Source organism: Lissotriton helveticus, chromosome 6 (assembly GCF_964261635.1).
Source record: "Lissotriton helveticus chromosome 6, aLisHel1.1, whole genome shotgun sequence".
NCBI classification, from domain to species: domain Eukaryota; kingdom Metazoa; phylum Chordata; class Amphibia; order Caudata; family Salamandridae; genus Lissotriton; species Lissotriton helveticus.
The window spans coordinates 2,086,299,805-2,086,321,210 of record NC_136067.1 but is presented as its reverse complement, the minus strand read 5'-3'; the positions used below and the strand labels follow the sequence as shown (position 1 = coordinate 2,086,321,210).

The following is a 21,406-nucleotide window of genomic DNA, read 5'->3' as shown; positions in this document are numbered from 1 at the left end:
AATATACTGACAAACGCATTGCGTCCACCTACTAGCTACTTTGTGATATAATTGTTTGTAATCACTTAATATTATATGCTCATCCTTGAACAACCCAAAGCTTGTGCCTTGTTACTTTAGGGAAGGGAGTCACCCTGCTGTATGATTATTTGAATTGAGGAACGCTTGTGGCTGTCAGTGGCATTCATACTGTAAATGTGTGGTCCGTACACCATCTGTATGCATCTGATTTGCTGGCCTTGTCTCATTTTGCAAACTTTAGAATCCAGCGTATTGTAAATAGTTATTACTATTGATGTAAAATGTTTTATGTGCAATGATTGATGTAATATATTTGAGAGGAAAGTTTCTTAGTAAACTATTTGATCAAATCCACACCAGCAATTTTGACAGGTTTAAAGATAATATGGTTTTACTCCAATACAAAGATTGATTTTTGAAAACTTAGAGGATTTCTGCCCCCTTTGAAAATATGGCATTAAAATCTTAAGGATTTCATGTTCAGTCAGTCTTTGAGCCCATTGTGTAAATGAGACTCTGAAATTATATGCCCAAGAGGAAGCGTGTCTATTCCCTGAGCCCGTGGAAGTCTCCCTGCGATCCTCTGAGTGTCTAGTAGCACATATGAGAGGAGGCCATCTGAGGCTCTGTTTGTCTTGTATTTCTCATCAGAATATAATGTCCGTGGTGACACGAGTCTCCTTTTAATCTTGTAGATTTTGGGCCCATGACTATAGACCCAGTAAGAAACCCCGAAGAATTGATTGAAAGAATCTCTCCGCATGATACCTCCTTAGGGGAAACCACCAACGACTTTTCCCCCTATTTTGATGAACAGGAGTCCTGGCACCAGCAGCAGAGAGCAGTGAGTAGAAAGAGCTGCCCTTCACAGTACCTTCTGAATGGATCCTTGGAATACGAATATGATTCGGGTGAGCAGACCGTTTCTCCTTTCCACCCGAGGGAGACATTGTACCTATGCCCTGTGTGTGGCAAGTGCTTCATTGAGAAGGACCGCTTGATGAGACACCAAATGAGCCACTCAATAAGTGAATACGGGACAGGTACGGAGTGCATGAGAATCCCTGGGCACCAAGAGTATTCCAGTTCTATTCACAAGATGGGCGCTGGAGAAGCCATGTACAAATGTGATGAGTGTGCAAAAAGCTTCTCAAACTCATACAAGCTTAGAATTCACAAAAGAATCCACACGGGAGAGAGGCCTTACAAATGTCAGGCTTGTGCCAAGTCCTTCATTAAAAACGCACACCTTAAGGTTCACCAAAGAATTCACACAGGAGAGCGGCCATATCTATGTGTTGTGTGTGGGAAAGGTTTTACGAAGTCCTATCACTTAAAGGTTCACCTGAGGATCCACACAGGGGAAAGACCCTATAGGTGTCTGGAATGTGATAAGACGTTCAGCGTTAATTCTCACCTCACTGTTCATCAAAGGACTCACACCGGGGAGAAGCCATTCCCATGCCCTGACTGTGGGAAAAGCTTCAGGCAGAAAACAAGTCTCATAGGACATCAAAAAACTCACCATAGTTACACCGAAAGGCAAAGGAAAAGCGAGAGGAGAATGATTGAATCTTTAAAACAAGATTCAACTCATTGAAAAAGGACTCATGTTGCCAGTCAGTCGTCAAACTGCAAAGATCAGAGACCTTGGAAAGAAGTGGTCTAAGACCCTACCAAAGGCAAAGGCAGATCTTGTTTGGATCAGTTTTTCCATCTCTTGGATGCACTTACCCATGAAGTGTGTAATACCGTTTCAATAAGCGTTTGTGATCGAAGTAATGCCTCCTCTATGTGCTGGGCTGATTAGCATCTAGATAAAAGCTGATTGTGTAAAAGTAGCCATCTTGCAGCAAAAGTGTTATTTGTGGTCAGGTTGCTGTTGGATAAACAGAATATTTACATCAAACACAGAAAATGACTCCAGACACCATCTCCGCACTACTGCTTCCATTTCTGTTTTGTCATAAGTCTGCTTGTTATTGATGTCACTCATTAAAGCAAGACCAGCATGTCACTCAAGTTTCCCTGACATGTTGGAAGGAATGCAGTTTCTCCTGTTGTCCTGAGAATTTCATAATGTGCTGGTGTACTGTAATGTATACTCACAAAGGGACACCTTCATATTTTCCAGCAAACAACACATTTTTACTCCAAAATTCCCAACCAGTCTAAAATATTGCAAGATTACTCCCATCAGAAGTAGAATGCTGCTCTTCTATACATAAATGCAGAGTGTTCAAGATATCCTGCAGGCCAAGCAGATTTATGAATTCTAGTGGCTTTCATTGTGCTGATCAGGTACACAATCAACCGGTGGATGATGTATTACCCTTTCCCATTTTCTTGTGTGTGTTTTTTGATTATCCCCTTATGTCTAATTTGAAAGCACTAGTCAAGTAGCTAAAGTGGAAAAGAACATATCCTCTTCAGGCTATGTGGAGCGAGCTTCACAGCCATAAAAATACAGAACTTATAAATGTTTTAAATGTATTACATTGTGTGTGTGTGTGAACAGATAACATGTTTTTGATGACCCCCTCTAACGTGATATTCCACTATTCAGTTTGCCATTGCTCCATACTATCCGATCCTGTATTTGTTTGCATATTAGCAAGGACGTGTTGTTCAGAACCAACTTGTCGTCTTGTGGCATTACCGATTAGTCTTCAAGTATATCGGCTACGCAAGTTCATTGTTCTTCATTGGTGGGATATTTTTCTTCTGTGATTGCTTTTTTTTAACATTATGCATCCGTAGTTGGAAGGTCCTTAAATGAGAAAAAGTAGTCCAGAGATTTCTGTTTGTTTCTTCAGTAACCAGATGTCATTTGAGGATGCTGAGCTTTCCTTCTTTTGTATGAAACAAATTATGGTGTATCATGAGAGTAAGGTCTGGACTAGCTGGTATTCTAGGAGCTTTGGTATGTATACTACTTGATAGAATCTATAGAAAGAATGGATTAAACATAACTTTCTGGTGGATGCTTCTAACCACAGATACCTCAACTTGTGACGTGACACAGGGACCAGGACTTTAAATGCAGTCCTCTTGTTCACTTGTAGGAGGCATCATGCAGCTCCATGCTGACGTTGGTACGGTCCTGAAGTGGTGAGCACAGCCACGTGTAAGCACCATGCTTACGTTCTGATGTCATTACTTTCTTTCTAACACTATAGACATGGATCTGGAACTGTTTTTTTTTTTTTTTTTGACTGACCCTTTTAGTAAAATTACCCAGTGTGCAAGGGAAAATGTCACCTCCTAAAACAAGAGGCTTTATTCCATGTAGAGAATGTCGCTAACAGATGCATCTGACTCCAGTGCCTGCAACGACTGCTCCCATATTAACTCAAAGGCCATATGGGACCAAGGGTTAACTTTGACACCAGGTGATCCCATTCCCATGGCAGAAAAAGCACCAATAGCTGCCCATTCGTCAGCGATAAATTACTACATGCTGCTCTAGTAAAGAAACACTGGCAGATCCTTGTTGCAAACGAAGTCTTCGAGTGAGCCCAAGAAAAACTAAAAGTCCTAGCAGGAATCTGCCTCTTCCTTCCACTCTCAGATCCCAGAGAGGGTGCGGGGTGTCCTTGTGTCTCCTGAGCTTGCACTTGATGTCCATTGGAGCCAATTCGGAGTTTGGTCCTGGCGCACCTCGAGTGCCTAGGTCTACCAGCGAGATTGTAGAAAGTAGAGGCTTTCAGAAAGTCCATACTGCATATAATTGTCATGTTACGGGCCTCCTCTGGTGTGCCTTAGAGCCTCAAGCATCCGTAGGGACCTTCATTTAGACTCCTGCCACTGGTCCACCCTTGAAGCACTCTGTGGCTCTTGGGCGTGCATCAGGGTTGGCAAGCGCTTCAATGCTGACTTTGGGGTTAGCACCATCCCCTGCACCATTTCCTTTTGTATTGACACCTTATGTCAATGCGTGAGCATTTGCAGCCCATAGTTATCTAACTCTGAGGAGAAACCACTCTGACCGAGATCGCTCCCGACCAGCATGTAACCTTGGGCAATCCTTCGGATTTGGATACTTTGCCCTTACAACATGGTAGAGCCCAGACTGTACACAATCTTTTCGGCACAGATTCAGACAGTGATAACTGATATCAGGGAGAACTGTGTTTCCCCCCCAAAATGACAAAGAAAACTGGTATGAAGTGCTTAAGCGTACCAGTGGGCTGGATATTTCCCCAGATACAAGCCTTATGTCTCCCCCACCCACGGTCCTGCAATAGAGGAAAGCACCTCTTTAGCAGTCATGATGCGAAGGGTAGCAGAAGTTCTTGATTTACAAATATCCACTATTTAAGTAAAGACTAATGCCTTGATGGAAGAACTTCAACCTAGTCAAGCTTCAACAGTGCCCTTAATAAGGCCCTTAAGAATACTCTTTTGGGCACATGAACCATGTACATGACCACCAGTCAACAGGCGGCTGCATGTTACCATCGCCCTGCACCGAACAACCCATTCTTTTATCACTCAACACCCAACACCAAAGAGCGTGGTGGTGCAAGCGTCCACCAGCAAATTTCGCCCAATGATGTGCCTTCTACTCCTCTGGATCGCAATCCTAATAATGAGGCATTTGGAAAACTGTTCTTTTGTTAGATCTCGCCTAGCGTTAGCAGCGCGCATGCGGTGCTCTCGCCATGCGAGTGCCTTTTGCTACTGATTCTTCCAAAGCTTTACATGCACGCGTAAGGATGGACAAAGATGGCTGCTCTCGCCATTCATCCAAAGCTAAACATGCATGCTCATACGTACAGACATTGGCCTATAGCTTTCTGTTATCATGGCAACCAAGCTGCCTCTTCGCATATGCAGCTTGCCGGAGTTACCTGCAAACATGCGGCGTGTAACTTGTGCTAGCCTCACACGCTCTCCTCAAACACTGCGCCTCACATGCGGCACCTCCCTCAAGCTGCCCCCCCTTCGCTGCCTTTGCGGACGCACAGAGAGACTCGCAGCCCTTCCGACACGCGGCCTCTTCACATTCTCATTATGTGTAATTGATTTTTTTGCAATGCCGCATGCATACTTGCACTTTAACAATGGTGGGCATGTGACTTTTCTTTGTTGTGCGCGTCTCGCCCAACTCTATTTTTGAAACGTATGTTTCTTGTAACGGCACAGCGGTAATTCCGCCCGCGTGTCTTCTTAAAATGCGAGGTTAGCAATGGTGCCTGAGCTTCTTTTTAAAATGCGCAGCTCGCCCGACTTGCACTATCCTTAAACTTAATGTATAGATTATATCACTTTTCGACCACCCTCAAATATCTCCATGTTAAAAAGCATATTCAGTGACTGCTTTGTTTGGGGTGGGCTGGAGTCAAGGAGTTGACGGGTGCGAACCCATGGTTCAAAAGTGTACGAGTGAAGTGTGAGGGTGAATTGAATCTCTTCCGATTGAGCTGTAGACTCTTCACAACCCAGCAGATATGTATGCCCTGGGCACCAGTCCACCAGAAGATCCTAACCAAGGTCACATGCAAGATATCCATAAAGTTATATGATGCCCTTATTGGTAGAGACGACTGATCTGTTGTGCCATTATGTGGTGTTCGAGTCACAGACGTGGCAATTCCAGTGCTTCCTGTTCTCACCCACTAATCTTACCCGAAAACTTTCCTCTAGTCCCTCGTTCGGGTAGTGTCCAGTTTACTGAGTTAGGTGGTAGTATAGCGCTTACAGCTGCCTTACAGTTTACGGCTAAGAGATTCTCTTGAATTGTTTATTCTAAAAATAAAATAATAACGGTGGGTTTGAAAGAGTTTGGGGCATGTCCTTTGAGTGAGCCGTGCAATGAGTGAAATTTCGTATGATGCTTTACTAGTGTTTTGAATGTTTTTGATTTTATGCTGGTTGAAAAGGGGACAGGGGTTGGTCGATAATAGAAAATGTCTGTTTGTGAATTGATAAATAATGTTTTCGAACATCATGTTCAGGGGCGGGGAGACTCACAGCGATACACAGCCATGCAGGTGATTTCCGCCCGCAACTGAGACAGTCCATGAGCTGTACTTTGGCCGCACCCTTTAGTTGGTTACGCATGTTGTGCTTCGAATCGTCTGTAACACTTTTAAAATTGAATGGCACCAATGTCTTGAGCATGTCTTTAATGAGGGGCGGTGTGTAATTGTTGCCGAGAACTAGATAAGGGTCATAGGGTGGGTGTTTCTAGAGCAGTTACAAGAGTCTACTGAAACATCAGCAGAGTTCATGCAATGCCCCTCTATACCCGCCTTCCTTGTGCGAAGCACCCATCGAGTTCTCATAATGCACCTCTGTCCTGACGTAGAGTATTCACTGATTTCCCAGTCCTGAGGCACTCGCAGATATACTTAGATATTTGTAGTACTCACAGTCCACTTTCTTCACTGTGCACAACTATACCAGTATGGAGACTTCTCAAAGCTCCCTCAGTGCACCTCTACTCAACAAGCATTTGCAATGCAATCGGTCTCGCATTTATGAGCGTTTGAGCTACTGGCATTGTAAATGACCATGCCTTTTATTTATGAGTTTTAAAAACCTGCAAGCGCCCTCCCTTTACTTTCCACTCCACCTCACCTTTCACTGCCATCAGGGTAGCTGACTGAGGACCATCTGTCTGCCCTGCAACCGGAAGTTCATGCGTGGGTTCCGGCCTTGGATAAAGGAACTGGGTGTTACTCGTGCTACTTCTTGTGCCAAAGAATTGAGGCCTTCATCCTATTTTACATCTTTACCCTCTCAATGCCTTCCTGCGGAAGGACACATTCAAGATGCTCACACTAGACCAGGTCCTGCCTGACCTGGATCCTAGACACTGGATGGTAGAGTTGGACCTGTAGGATGTTAGTTTCTACCTTCTTGTCCTGCAGGACACAGGCGCTACCTGCGTTTCACATTGGACCAGAAATATTTTCAGTTTACCGTGCTATCTTTTGGCTCACTGCTGCCCCTTTGGTGTTCCAGAAAGTGATGGTGGTGGTCTTAGCACAGCTTCAGAAGTCTGGGGTACCAGTCTTATCCTACCTCGACGACTTGCCCCTTGCAGTTGTCAACCACCTGCAGACGCAGCAACCTTCTTAAAATTGTTGGGCTTCACGATCAATGTGCCGAAGTCACTCCTTTGTAGGCACTCCTGTTCATTCGATCTTTTCTGGATTCAGTACAATGCGGTTTTGATTTGTTTCTTTTCCCCTGGAGCAGATTATCTAGTGGATGATCCTCTCTTTTTAGGGTTTTCTGGAGCATAGAAAGGCCATGCAGTGCATAACCATACCCTCTCTCAATGGGTTCTTCTCTGCATAAACACCTGCTATGCTCTGTCGAGGAAACCGCCACCAGAAGGCTTGTGGGCTCATCCAACAGGGCCAACGATGCTGTCACTGTGTTAGCACAAGGAGGCCTTTCCTGGACATCTGTCAATTTGCTATGTGGGCATTCGTATGCATGTTCATAAAGCACTACGATCTCGACAGTCAGGTCCATTGAAAGGGATATTTTGCACACTCTGTCCAGCAGGACTTTTTGGTTTGAACCTGTTCATCGACCCACAACCTTGAGAGGTACTGTTGTGGTATCTATTCATGAGGTGAAAAATCTGCAGTTAGAAGTATCTATCAGAAGATCATTTTACCTACCTTTTGGTAACAATGTTTCTGGAGGATTTTATATCTAACTGCAGATTTCTTACCAACCCTCCCGCCTCCCTGTTCTGTGAACTGGACTCTATATACATCTAAAAATGTCCCACTTTGTGAGATCTGCACACTGATCATGCCAATCTGCTGACAGGCTCGTGCCTGAGGGCGCAGACAGCATAGAAAACAGCAGACATCTGTGTGCATCGGTGGCAGTTATATGTGGCTCTACTGGTCACTTCTGGAATGTCATTAGTGCAGAACCACATTATACCACTTACCAGCACACAGGAGAACTGATTTTAAAGTTTCTGGATTCACTTTGAAGCCTTGGGAATATTCACATTGTGAGGAATCTGTGGTCGGATAGAATATCCAGCAGCAAGATTGTTACCAAAGATAAAAGATGTGTTCTTCCATTTCACCACTCCTTGGTTCTGAGTCCATACCTTTGGACAGTGTTGAAGGAAGGATGCTTTTGGCTGCAGTCTGAGGTCTCTCTTTAGGATGAGAAGTGAGGTACACAATTGATTTTTGTGTGAGATGTACTGCAGGGATAACTGACTTTCCCTTTGGCCTAGGCGGACCTCTTGTAGGCTAGCTTTGTTACCGCTGTTACATTTAAAGCTTCTGTGGGATCTAGCACTAATGTACTCGATGAAAGGTAGAAAGGCATAGGCGATATATGCAATGCTTGAATTAATTTTCTCCTCTGCCGTTACTCGGTGCCACATTCCTTGCCTTTGTGGTGTTCTTGCTGTGGAATACAGACTGGAACCTTCTATTAGAAAATTGGTCTTGGTTTCTTAATTTCTCTGTAAGGCTTTCATAGGTGGTTCGCTAGATCGCGAATGTGCCGAAGTAAGCAGTGTAGCTTTCTCTGCAATATGAAGTCCAAGTTCATCTCAAGATTTCTGGAGCTGCTTGGGTTTGAATATGTAAATATGCATTGAAGCAAACACTGACATCTTCATTATGTTGACCTTCAAGCTGGGAAACCACTGCATGCTCCATCATATTTGAGACTTGGTCTAGCCGGAACACAAAAAAACTCTCCCGCTTCCCTCAAGATGTCTTTCCGTTAAGGTATGAGCAAGGTTTGTGTATTCTTCAAACTTTGTGATGGGGAAGATGTGCGAGTCTACGAATTGTTGGCTGCTATTCTGCCCCTCTCCCTAATGGCTAGTGTCTGGTCCTCCTAAATGGCTGCGGAAAGGCTGCATGCATCTTGAAGCCTTACTGTTTCATCAAAAGATGCAGCATGCAAGGAATACTTGTAGTCAGGCTACAGTCTTGTTCAGTTGTGATTTCCCTTCCTTGTGGCAAGTAGCAGTTGTGATTTCACTTCCTTGTGTTTCAAGTAGAGCTTGATCTAACTGATTTTGTAGAACTCTCCCTTCAGAGGAATCACGCATCATATGCCCCAAGCCAAGAAGAGGGATACCCAAGAAATGAAACAAAGGGCAAGTGACAGATCACACCGCTTACCCTTCTTGCAGAGCACGCAAACAAACACAACAGACCATGCTTTTGAAGCTTATGTTTTCCATGTGCATCAGGAAATATAGTAAACCGGCAACACACAAAGTATCTTCATGAACCGCTTTGAAACATCTACCAAAAAGGAAAGCGGAAACTCCATCTAAGTGTTCAATACATAAAAGCACACACCTGCAAAGTACACTTATACAACCAAACGCGTACCCTTCCCACCATCCAGATAACCAACAACTATTTACTGCCCTATAGCCAGCCCCCTCTCCCCAAAATCATATAGGAAAATATAGGTCTGCCTAAAAACTTGAAACCATGCAAACTACCAGAAGTGGCACATGGCATGAACACCACCCCTAAGCGAGACACTACTGCACAGTGACTACATTTCACAAGTTAACCACATAAAGGGTCACAAAGCATAAATTGTAAGCACACTTGTGCTGAGTATAACTAGCAGTTGAGACATATCAGGCTTCAGGGTGACTCCCCAAATTAAAAACTGGATGCCAGAATCTGTGATATGCAGGTCATGAGTTTTATTCTCAGCTGTGTCAAATCAACATTTCATTTGTTGGAGTTTTGTAAAGCGAGTTAGGTTGAATTTGCAAATAGTAGCAGTTGTTACTTAAACCCTTTGAAGACATTTGAAGTGTGTAGTATGTGGTTTAATACAGAGACCAGTACTAAGAAAACAATATATAAAAATCCAAAACCTCCAAAAAGTTTTATGAGAAATTTCACTTATAATATAATAATAAATTGCAAAACAGCGGAAAAAATTCAGTAAGCAAATCGGGAGCAAAAAAAAAAAAAGTTGCGGACTGACGGCACAATCGGAGAGGAATTTGGGGACCTGCTTTTGGCTGCAGTCTGAGGTCTCTCTTTAGGATGAGAAGTGAGGTACACAATTGATTTTTGTGTGAGATGTACTGCAGGGATAACTGACTTTCCCTTTGGCCTAGGCGGACCTCTTGTAGGCTAGCTTTGTTACCGCTGTTACATTTAAAGCTTCTGTGGGATCTAGCACTAATGTACTCGATGAAAGGTAGAAAGGCATAGGCGATATATGCAATGCTTGAATTAATTTTCTCCTCTGCCGTTACTCGGTGCCACATTCCTTGCCTTTGTGGTGTTCTTGCTGTGGAATACAGACTGGAACCTTCTATTAGAAAATTGGTCTTGGTTTCTTAATTTCTCTGTAAGGCTTTCATAGGTGGTTCGCTAGATCGCGAATGTGCCGAAGTAAGCAGTGTAGCTTTCTCTGCAATATGAAGTCCAAGTTCATCTCAAGATTTCTGGAGCTGCTTGGGTTTGAATATGTAAATATGCATTGAAGCAAACACTGACATCTTCATTATGTTGACCTTCAAGCTGGGAAACCACTGCATGCTCCATCATATTTGAGACTTGGTCTAGCCGGAACACAAAAAAACTCTCCCGCTTCCCTCAAGATGTCTTTCCGTTAAGGTATGAGCAAGGTTTGTGTATTCTTCAAACTTTGTGATGGGGAAGATGTGCGAGTCTACGAATTGTTGGCTGCTATTCTGCCCCTCTCCCTAATGGCTAGTGTCTGGTCCTCCTAAATGGCTGCGGAAAGGCTGCATGCATCTTGAAGCCTTACTGTTTCATCAAAAGATGCAGCATGCAAGGAATACTTGTAGTCAGGCTACAGTCTTGTTCAGTTGTGATTTCCCTTCCTTGTGGCAAGTAGCAGTTGTGATTTCACTTCCTTGTGTTTCAAGTAGAGCTTGATCTAACTGATTTTGTAGAACTCTCCCTTCAGAGGAATCACGCATCATATGCCCCGAGCCAAGAAGAGGGATACCCAAGAAATGAAACAAAGGGCAAGTGACAGATCACACCGCTTACCCTTCTTGCAGAGCACGCAAACAAACACAACAGACCATGCTTTTGAAGCTTATGTTTTCCATGTGCATCAGGAAATATAGTAAACCGGCAACACACAAAGTATCTTCATGAACCGCTTTGAAACATCTACCAAAAAGGAAAGCGGAAACTCCATCTAAGTGTTCAATACATAAAAGCACACACCTGCAAAGTACACTTATACAACCAAACGCGTACCCTTCCCACCATCCAGATAACCAACAACTATTTACTGCCCTATAGCCAGCCCCCTCTCCCCAAAATCATATAGGAAAATATAGGTCTGCCTAAAAACTTGAAACCATGCAAACTACCAGAAGTGGCACATGGCATGAACACCACCCCTAAGCGAGACACTACTGCACAGTGACTACATTTCACAAGTTAACCACATAAAGGGTCACAAAGCATAAATTGTAAGCACACTTGTGCTGAGTATAACTAGCAGTTGAGACATATCAGGCTTCAGGGTGACTCCCCAAATTAAAAACTGGATGCCAGAATCTGTGATATGCAGGTCATGAGTTTTATTCTCAGCTGTGTCAAATCAACATTTCATTTGTTGGAGTTTTGTAAAGCGAGTTAGGTTGAATTTGCAAATAGTAGCAGTTGTTACTTAAACCCTTTGAAGACATTTGAAGTGTGTAGTATGTGGTTTAATACAGAGACCAGTACTAAGAAAACAATATATAAAAATCCAAAACCTCCAAAAAGTTTTATGAGAAATTTCACTTATAATATAATAATAAATTGCAAAACAGCGGAAAAAATTCAGTAAGCAAATCGGGAGCAAAAAAAAAAAAAGTTGCGGACTGACGGCACAATCGGAGAGGAATTTGGGGACCTGCCTCAAACAAAAAGAAGTCCATGCAGGTGCGCTGGCGAGAAGATGTTTTAAGAAGAAGTAAAAGATGAGGAAAATGCAAATAGTTGGGGAAGGGAATAGTGCAGCTTTCAAAGGAGATTGGCTAACACAAAGGAGAATGAATGCCTTCAAGAACTGCCAGCCTGTAAAATGCAATTTGGAGCTAAAAAGCTTTCACTGAATTGGATTCTGACGTTGTATGAATGTGATTATCTTTGAAATTTAGAGAAACTAATTCTACAAATTACAATTCGATAATAAGTTTGTATTCTCCAAGATCACGATCACCCAGTGGAAGTATTTTATAACCAGTTATCCGCCTTTCGGGTTTTGAATTTTGCTAAAGACGTATCAAACAAGCAAAAGAACAGTGTGAATAGGATCATTGAACAAACCAGTTGAAGCCTGGCTGGTTCCTATGCCCTCCTGCAGTATCTGATGTGTTTACATCCAGATCATGAAAATACTGCTAATACAATGTATGATCTCTCCTGCAGACTGCTTTAGCGGTCTCAAAGCCTTCACATTTTCACATTCCAAAAAACTTCGTATTAAAAATACATAAACATAAATGTTTGTCAAAGCAATGTAAATAAAGGTGGCCAAACAAAACGTGTTATTTAGCTCAACTGTACTAATAAAAACACATTTAAAGTTTACTATGGCGCAAAGGTCAGACCCAAGTTTATTACTAGATTACAAATACACCTGAGAAAAACACGTTCCTGCTTCTGATTGTATCATCAATTTGTTAAAACAGGGAAATATCCCGCTGAGTAGCAAGACTTCTTCAGTGTAATTTGTAACTTACTGCACAAATGTAATACTTTCCATCCTGTTTTGGTTACATTCATTTGGTTAAAAAAAAGAAACATTAAAAATACTGTGGTATAAACCAACCATATATACAGACCCTTTGAGTATAGTATGGTATTTATTCACAGCGGTGCAGAAAGGAGAATCATGACCCACTCGAGGCTTCACATTTTGCCTGATCACATGTACAGCTGTATTCTATTTTAACCATTCTGTGTGCATGTTGCTTATATTTGCTAAAATACATTTAAAAAAAGAGCCTTACTCTTGTCAAGGCCAGACTGTTGGGTCTGCCATTGTTCGCCCTTTTGCATGTTTATAAGAGTGGGTCAAATGAGAGCTGTATGTGGCAGTGTGAGAGTTTGCACTGTTGTACAGAACTTCAGACGTGTCAAGTCTTAACCTGGCAACTTTGACACATGCTCAGAAACATTTGCAGCACTAGGATGTCTACGGGTCTAAACTATATAGTAACCATTGTGGTGGTAGTGGCAGGGGTTTGTGGCGTGTCCATGTTCAAAACTGTGATGAGGATGTATTTCATTTAGCCTCCTGGTGTAGTGCAAAAGCTTTACAGGCATCTGAGAATGGAAAAATACTACTTAAAACCTCTTTTTTTTCATAGAACAAAAAAAAAACAATTGTGGATAAATAAAACTACAGAGAAGAAATATCAATCGTGATTTTATACAGATGTAAATATAAAAATTCAGCCTTTGTTCGACTAAGTATGTAGATTAATCTTCATACTGGTTAGTATACGACGACTAGAGGCGTTCTAATGCGTGCTCTTTTTTCTTCACGTTTGTTTAACAAAGAAGTATCAGGAGAGCACCACAGTTCGTAGCATGGCCCTTCACCTGCAGAGTTCAAGAAGCGGAGATGGTATTAGGCCTAGTCCAGGTTCTTGACATTGCTTAATGAAGCAAGAAGATAAGTCGTCCTCCTGGTCAAGCTTTGCATGGTAACGGATAGGAACAAAATAGACTCATGCTCCAATATTTCTTCTTTCACTATCTTTGACTTCACGTTGGCTCAACTGTTCCATTGTCTTTTGCACCCGGTTTTAACTTCGGAACTTAGACTTGTGGTCCCTCCTGTGATCCTATAGATATAGTAGGCCCTCTACTCTTTTCACGCTGTGATGCAGTGCAAAACCTTTGTGTACAGATTTGGCCACAAGTTCTAGCTGCAGTGAGAAACTGGTGTTAATATAAAAAATGGTTCCGGTAGAATCTTAACCATTATTTTGTTTGATATTCTGTATTTGTGTGAATATTGCACAATCGTTACACAGAAAATAATGTGTTCCTATTGTTTAGTATTACAGTAAAAACATATAATAGCTTTTTTAACAAGTACTTTTTAATTCCACTTTTTATATGGGTAAAATGCATTGAGAATTGAAATCTAACCATTGACTCTGTTATCAGTCGTGGGCTCCAGCAGCCCATGTGCCCATGCTGATGCTATCACCTCCTTAGGAGGATGAGGCCATCTGTGGTGCTGTGTGGCTTATGTTTCTGCTTCAGAATGTAAAGCCCATCATGACTCAAGTCTCCTTTTAATCTTGTAGATTATGGGCCCATGGTTATGGACCCAGGGAAAGCCTCTGAAGAAGTCACTGAGAAACATTTACAGCGTCAGGCACCGTTAAGAGATGCGACCCAGAACATTCCTCTGTTTTTCGATCAACCCGATATCTGGCAACAGCAGCGGATGACAGAGAAGAGATGCCCTTCTAAATACCTTCTTGATGGATCCTTCGAGTATGAATATGATTCCAGCGAGGAGACCATTCCTCTTGTAGGACTGAAAGTCCGTCCAGGGGAAGTACCATACCGCTGTACCGTGTGTGGGAAAGGCTTCACTGTCAAGGAGAGCATGATCAAGCACCAGATGCTCCACACTATTAGCGAATATGGGTCCGGTGCACAGTGTGTGAATGTCTTCATGAACCAAGGCATGGCCAATCATACCCAGAGGACCCATGCTAATGAGTCACTATGTAGATGCAGCGAATGTGAGAAAAGCTTCTCAAATGCCTATAAGCTTAAGATCCACCAGAGAATTCATACTGGGGAGAGACCTTACAAATGTCTTGCATGTGAGAAAACCTTTATTAAGGACTCACACTTGAAGGTGCACATCAGAATGCACACAGGCGAAAGACCATATAAGTGCAAGTTGTGTGGCAAAGGTTTCACGAAGTCATATCACTTAAAGGTGCACGTGATGATCCACACAGGAGAAAAACCGCACAAGTGTCTTGAATGTGGGAAGAGCTTCAGCGTTAACTCGCGCCTAACTGCACATCAGAGGACTCACAGTGGGGAGAGGCCATACTTTAGTCCTTTAAAATCAGGGCAGGCTTCAAGAAGAAGACAAACTCTTAAAGGACACTTAAAAACTAACCACTTCAAATGAAAGGCCAATCTAAAGAAAGGATTTTGAAACTGGCATTATCCATATGTGGTGTGAATGAGAACATGCTTTCTCTGACACCCACAGACCTCTGTTCGAAGCTGAGATACTTTCAGAACCGCATATCAAGAGGCAGATACTTGGGAAGGTCAATGTGAACTTTTTTTCCGGCACACCTTTTACCTTGTGACGTTCCAGCTACAAAGAAGGCCCAGTAACGTTTTGTACTCTCAAATCTTCTTTCCACCAGTGTTTCACAACGTAATTGTAAATCAATACTATGTTTTTGTGCTCAATATGTAGCCCAGTGGGTAGGCTACAGAGAGGAAGCCCCATTACTTATTTAAATGCTTGTGCAATCTGCTTATAGCCTCTCCTGTGGTAGAGGCCTTGCCACTCTCTGAGAGACTTTATCATTTTTTATTTTGTTTTTTACTAACTCTTCCTCACTAACTCTTTCTCTAACGGGAAAAGTGCTTAATCACTTGTGACTAGGAAGAGTATATTCGGATTTAAAAAGCAATGTTTTAAACAAGGGTTATGCAGGATCTGGAAGGGGGTGGGGAGGTTTCAGGCTCAATATACCGGGTCTTCATTAACCGTGTCCGTATTCTGGCCTTACTAGTACTGGGGTATTTCCCACTTCCTTAGCACAGAGAAGAATATATTAGGTTTATCCTCTTACGTTCAGGATGGGCAAATCTAAGCTTTTAGGCAGTCAAAAAGGGGAACTTAAGGTCTGATGATAATATTTTCATTGAGATTTGATGAGTAAATGCTGTGCAAGTGTTAAAGCAAGAGTCGTCCGCTGAGGCCACTCCACGCTGAGCAAGAAGAGGGCTTCGCTATTCTGAAAGTGGCAGAGATTCTTCACATTTGCAATTTAGCATTTTGTCTACGTGGAAGCACAGACAGGTCTGAACTGTGAGTGATACGTACAGGACCGCCTCCTTCTAAGCCAATTAGATATTACCCCCTGTCCTATTGCTTACATAGCCAATCCTATCCCATTCCTGATGAGGCTTGCTTGCCAAGTCTAAACTACAAGAATCAGAATGCAATAAGGTTCCTAATAAATGGAATGCGCTGAACCTTGTTCTTGCAATCGGGCTGTGCTGCCCGCCGCTATAAAACTAAACAGATTGTTTTATAAGGGTGCTTATGTACAATACCAAGTTCCTTTTCCTGTGCATGCATGCAAGTCATTTGGAGAGCACATTTTCTGCGACATAATTTTGCTTCTCTGAATCTGTGTGATGTATGTTGCTTAAAAGGAGGCAGTTGTGACAGCGGACATGGAAATACCCTTAATTAGATATCCCTAGGAAAGAAATAAGAATTTCTTTGGTCTAGATATAGTTAGAATGATATTTTAGAAAAATTTTATAGTGTGGAATAATTACCACTAGTGTATTTTTCTCAACTGTCCTGTACATCTCCTATGTGAAAGCAGGTGGCCCACAGCGTACGCTTCACCTCTGGGTTTCCCGTGTTCGCTGAAGAGTGTAGCTTGATGCTTGCTTTGTAGTGTCAGACCTTCAGCTTCCCCGTGAAGATACAAGTTTGAAGACTTTGCTGAAAAACACTGGTATTATCCTAGAGTGTGCTGTGCCACAGGTTCCTTGATGGCTAACTCTCCGCCATCCTTGCCAATGCGCATTGCAAAAATGGATAGCAGTATTGCATTCAAGGCTGTACAGAAATGGCATCCGAGCCGCGTATAACCTCTTTAGCAGTCGGGTCTTGGATGTTTATTTGGTGCTGGGGAAAGAAGTGTTGGCCGTGGTGATCTTCCTGAAGTACTAAAATAAACAGTCGGTGGAGGTAGGAGTCAAGACATTTATATTTTTCTGCAAGGAATTACTCACTGGGTGAAATTAGTCAGCGGCCACTTGTCTTGTAAAGCATTACATCACTGTCTCTCTTTTTTTTATTTAGTCCCACAGAAAGTTCTGACTAGATTGTGTGTTTTTCATCATATATAGATGATTTTATCCAGCCAAGTTTGGCCCATATATCCTAGCTCTACTCAACCATACAAGGTTCAAAACTGAGCCCTCAGAGAGCAATTAACACAAAGATAAAATCAGGAGTTCTTCATGGCAGTTGTGGGGCTTGGCTTGAAAAACAAATCAGTGTTTCAGCCTCTGAAGCCAAGTAGACATTGTTCATTAATTAAAAAGAATAAACATAGCCCGGGTGTGGTTGTGCTGTGAGCTCCAGGTGTGTTTTATAACAATGTTCTGTATTGGAAAGTGTTGAATTAAACACGGCTGTTGGAGATGATTCATATAGTAAGTCAACAAATGGTGAGAGGACTGAATCCCTCAAAAGTATAAATGTCTTCAAAAATTATGGTTGTGATAAGAGATCTCCTACAGCTTGAATGGTGAGTTCTAGTTTCCAGAAGAGAGGCGTGCAGGACGTTTAGGCTATGGAATCAAAACCAATTGTGTGATTGACTTGCCCATAACATAATGAATATTGTAAATATAACCTTGACTTAGGTGACCTTACCAAGTGGCAGAATGAATAAGGACTACCTTATACCCCGATGATGATCTCGTCCAATTGTACATGCGGTTGAAACATTGACAATTTAACTGACCTCGCTAACTCATGTTGCAGACGTATGAAGAACTTGTGTATGAGAGACTGATTTGAGAGTTGTTGGTTGATTTTGTGAATTAAAAACAAAATTGTCGCTACCTTTTTTAGATGTGTTTTGCACTGACTCACTTTTCACTGTGTTGTAGACACTTTGATTCTTGGCTTGCCACCATTCAGGGTTTAAAAGATATTCTATAATTTTACAAATATTTGAATAAATGTATTTTTAGGAAGAATCCAGTTTTTTTCACCATTTGTTGATGGACAGTATAGGGGCCCTCAAACCGTTTTCATCACATACACATTTTCCCATAAGGAGCATTGTTTTTAATATATATATATATATGTGCAACCAGTTATCTCTGGGTTATTGAGTCACCTTCTCTGTGTGACTCCAGATATACACATGGCCACACACTTGCTAATGATTATACAACACACACTTCCACTTGACATTCCATATGTATTCGTCAAGTCTCCATCCTACACAGTGGCCTCACACTATGTACTGTTCGCAACTGCTCCTAGCACTCTTACAAAAATCGCACAACCTTTGAGTCACAAAGATGGCTACTTTCAAATGTCCAAATTCTACAAAATATTCCTTCCTTAAGTCGGATTCAAAAGCCCATGTGCAGTGCACAGCCTAGTGCATGTAACTAAACTGGCAAAATGACAAGGTCATTGCCTACTCACCAGCGTAAAAGTAATTTGCCTCGCATGTAGATCAGTTGTGACCTGGTGCGATCATCACCATAGGTCGCCGTAGCCAAAAGCTACGTGCACATTTGTGTTAGGAAGCAGTTAAAAAATATATTTTGTGATGAAAAGTAATATGTGCAAACCTTAAATGTATTGGCTGTACATGTTGATTTTTGAAGGGTGCTCTAATTGGCACTCTGTTATAGCCTTATAGCCGATTATAGCGGGCTATACCGATTATTAAAGGCCCGCTCCAGCGTTCGGCATAGGTCTTTACCAAGAGAGCGGTACTTTAATGCTGTATAACCCAGCTACGAAGGGGCTGTGAGGCTATTGGAACATTCCGCCACTAGAGGGCAGAATGTTCTGTCAAATGAAACAAAAGCCTCACGGAGCTTTGTATAGCAACGTCCAACATTGGAATGTTGGACCTCCGGGCTCCTACCCGCCATTTTAAGCCCGGAGCACTCCATTGTTTTCAATGGAGCTCCCAACATTCCAATGTTCTAATTGTAGTAAATAATGGTTTTCTAATCCTGACATGCAAAAAGGAGAGGGCAGAATGTTTACAGGGTGTTCAAGGGGCATCCATTGTTATCCGGGTACTGGAAAGCTATATTTTTCTAGCTCAAAAAGAAAGTGTGACTGCTCTTTTTGCATTACAATCCCGCGATTGTGGACCTAGATGCTGCACAGATCTAAATACTTGTATATTAGTGATGATCTATGAACAGCACGTTAATTTTTGTGTCACATTGTCTTGTATTTCTGTACATTTGTAATCAAACCAATTAAAATTGTGGTATACTGTATATAAGAGGTCAAGTAATTATGAATCTATATCTTCTATGGCTGTATAGTATATGGGACAACTTTGGCACTAAGCCACTGGTGATTTGAAGCTTAAATAATGTAATTTTGTATCATGATTGTGACGATTCCTTTTGTTTCAGTTAAGTTGTTTACCATGGCTGTTTGCATGATAGCCTTCTGAACAATGCAGTTCTGGTCTCTTGAATGGCCCTTTGAAATTATGTTTAGAATTCCTTTATTGTTTAAATATCCTGCAGATCTTAATTAGCAATGTACGGTGACTCCTCAAGCTATAGGACACTTCAAAGAGTCCGGAAACTTTCCTGTGCACAGAGACCTTCTAGCCAGGCTTCCTTTCGGTGGGAAGTTTTTTCGAATCAACCCATACATTTACACCATGTGCTTAGTGCCGCACAACCATTCTCTCATGTTATCCATTTGTCTTTACCAGGAGGAACAGTAGAGTTCCTTGAACACCTGACCAGTGGACCATCAGTGCAGATGGTCAACTATACACCATGTTGATTTCATAGTCCTCTGTTCTGGCACTCAGGAGAGGGTAGGGCAAGTACAGGCATCCGCTACGTTTTACAGGAAGTGATGTCACAGTGGCAGTGTTGAGAAGGCAGGGCAGACTTGCTGTTGGGGAGTTCACATTGACTGGATGTGGTGGGGACACTGAATGGAAGAATTGTATCTCTTTGAGAGTTCATACTGTGCCTTTTGGGACCAGGTGTCTATGGTGCCAGTCAGTGCCATTTATCGCATCCATGATTCAGTGCCTCTACCATCTCCCCCTCATCGTGTACGGGGGAATGTTTGCACAGAAATGGAAGATGATAGGAAATCTTAGACAAACCACCTTTGAAAAGCTAAAATGTGTGGAAAATGTATGTGTGCCATAATGTAAATTTTTTGAAAAATTTCTGAATAGTATTAAACTTTATCCTTCATTTCTGAGCCACTCTCACTTGTCTTTATTAAGTCTACAGTCGTACTTAAAAATGTAACCCTCACCATGAAGACTAGTAGTTGTGACGCCTTCAGTTCCACACGCAGACTCCTTCCTGACTGGTACAGTAGTACCCTGGTGCTGTCTGTAGGGTCTGCCTGCTGATCACTTAATTGCACATCTTCACAAGCCACTGTAGGGATGGTTTCGCAGGGGAGAACTGGGAGGTAGATGTAAGAGTATGGTTCTATAGGGCCTGTAGTGTCAAGGGCAGAATCTTGTATTAAACACTGCCAAGAGTGCTTCTGTGCTCTATATCTCCTGTCCATGGTGACTGCAGTTAGTTACATTAAAAAGCCTCCATCTCTTGGTTGGTGTTATCACAGTACTTTTCTAGGACTGATTTTGAAGCTGGAAGCAATGGTGTTAAAGTCACATGAAAAAAGTTTATAAATGCAAGATGCGCACTGAGAAGGGTCTTTGTATTGTTTAGAAGTTAAAATGACAGCTTACTATATAACATTCTTTAATATAAGTAAATATATGAAATCTATACTATAAGAAGTTAGTGACTCTAGGAGAATTCTTTTTACATGTTACCCATAATATATTATTCTGCAATCACCTGTCGCATCGCTGGAGAGTTTACTGACCACTGTATAAGTGCTCAAGTATTGTGAGGACCGTAGCACCACCCAGTACTACTTGTTCATGCGCCCCAGATGTAACTATATGTCAATATCAGACTGATGAATTAGGCCTAACAGCAGGCCCCTTTTTTTATCAATGTACAGCCTACCAGAAATGTATTTGTTCTTATAAGAAATTACTCCAATAAAAAATCCCTATAACGCCACTGATTCACCACTGTATGACTTCAATTTAACATCAGGTTTGTCTACAATTTTGTCACTAAAGACTTTACACTTTTGAAAATCATCTTCCGAAATGATGGTATATCTGGCTCCTGAATCCTCTAGAATGGGACAGGGCTGACCATCAATTTCAATGATACACTTGGGATCTTTCGCACTCAACACTCTGTCCTTGTCAGGATCAACGAGAGGAGATACCAATGATCGGTCATCTAATTCACTGGAAACTTTACCGGAATCCTCATCCGGCACACAAAAGATCTGGTCCATATATCCTTCTTCAGTGTTATCAACGTCATCA

General features: G+C 42.0%; 1 protein-coding gene across 4 annotated transcripts in view; it reads left to right on the top strand.

The window, feature by feature from the left end:
* LOC144764025 (uncharacterized) overlaps positions 1-21,406 on the top strand; it is a 297,464-nt gene that overhangs the window by 167,285 nt on the left and 108,773 nt on the right. Inside the window, exon 9 of one of the 4 annotated variants that reach the window (XM_078650157.1) lies at positions 14,306-17,342. The exons of the other annotated variants lie outside the window; for them this stretch is intronic. Coding sequence (XP_078506283.1) covers positions 14,306-15,156 — 851 coding nt within the window. The 3' untranslated portion in view covers positions 15,157-17,342. Of the gene's footprint in view, positions 1-14,305; positions 17,343-21,406 lie in introns of those variants that run through there. 4 annotated transcript variants of the gene reach the window in all.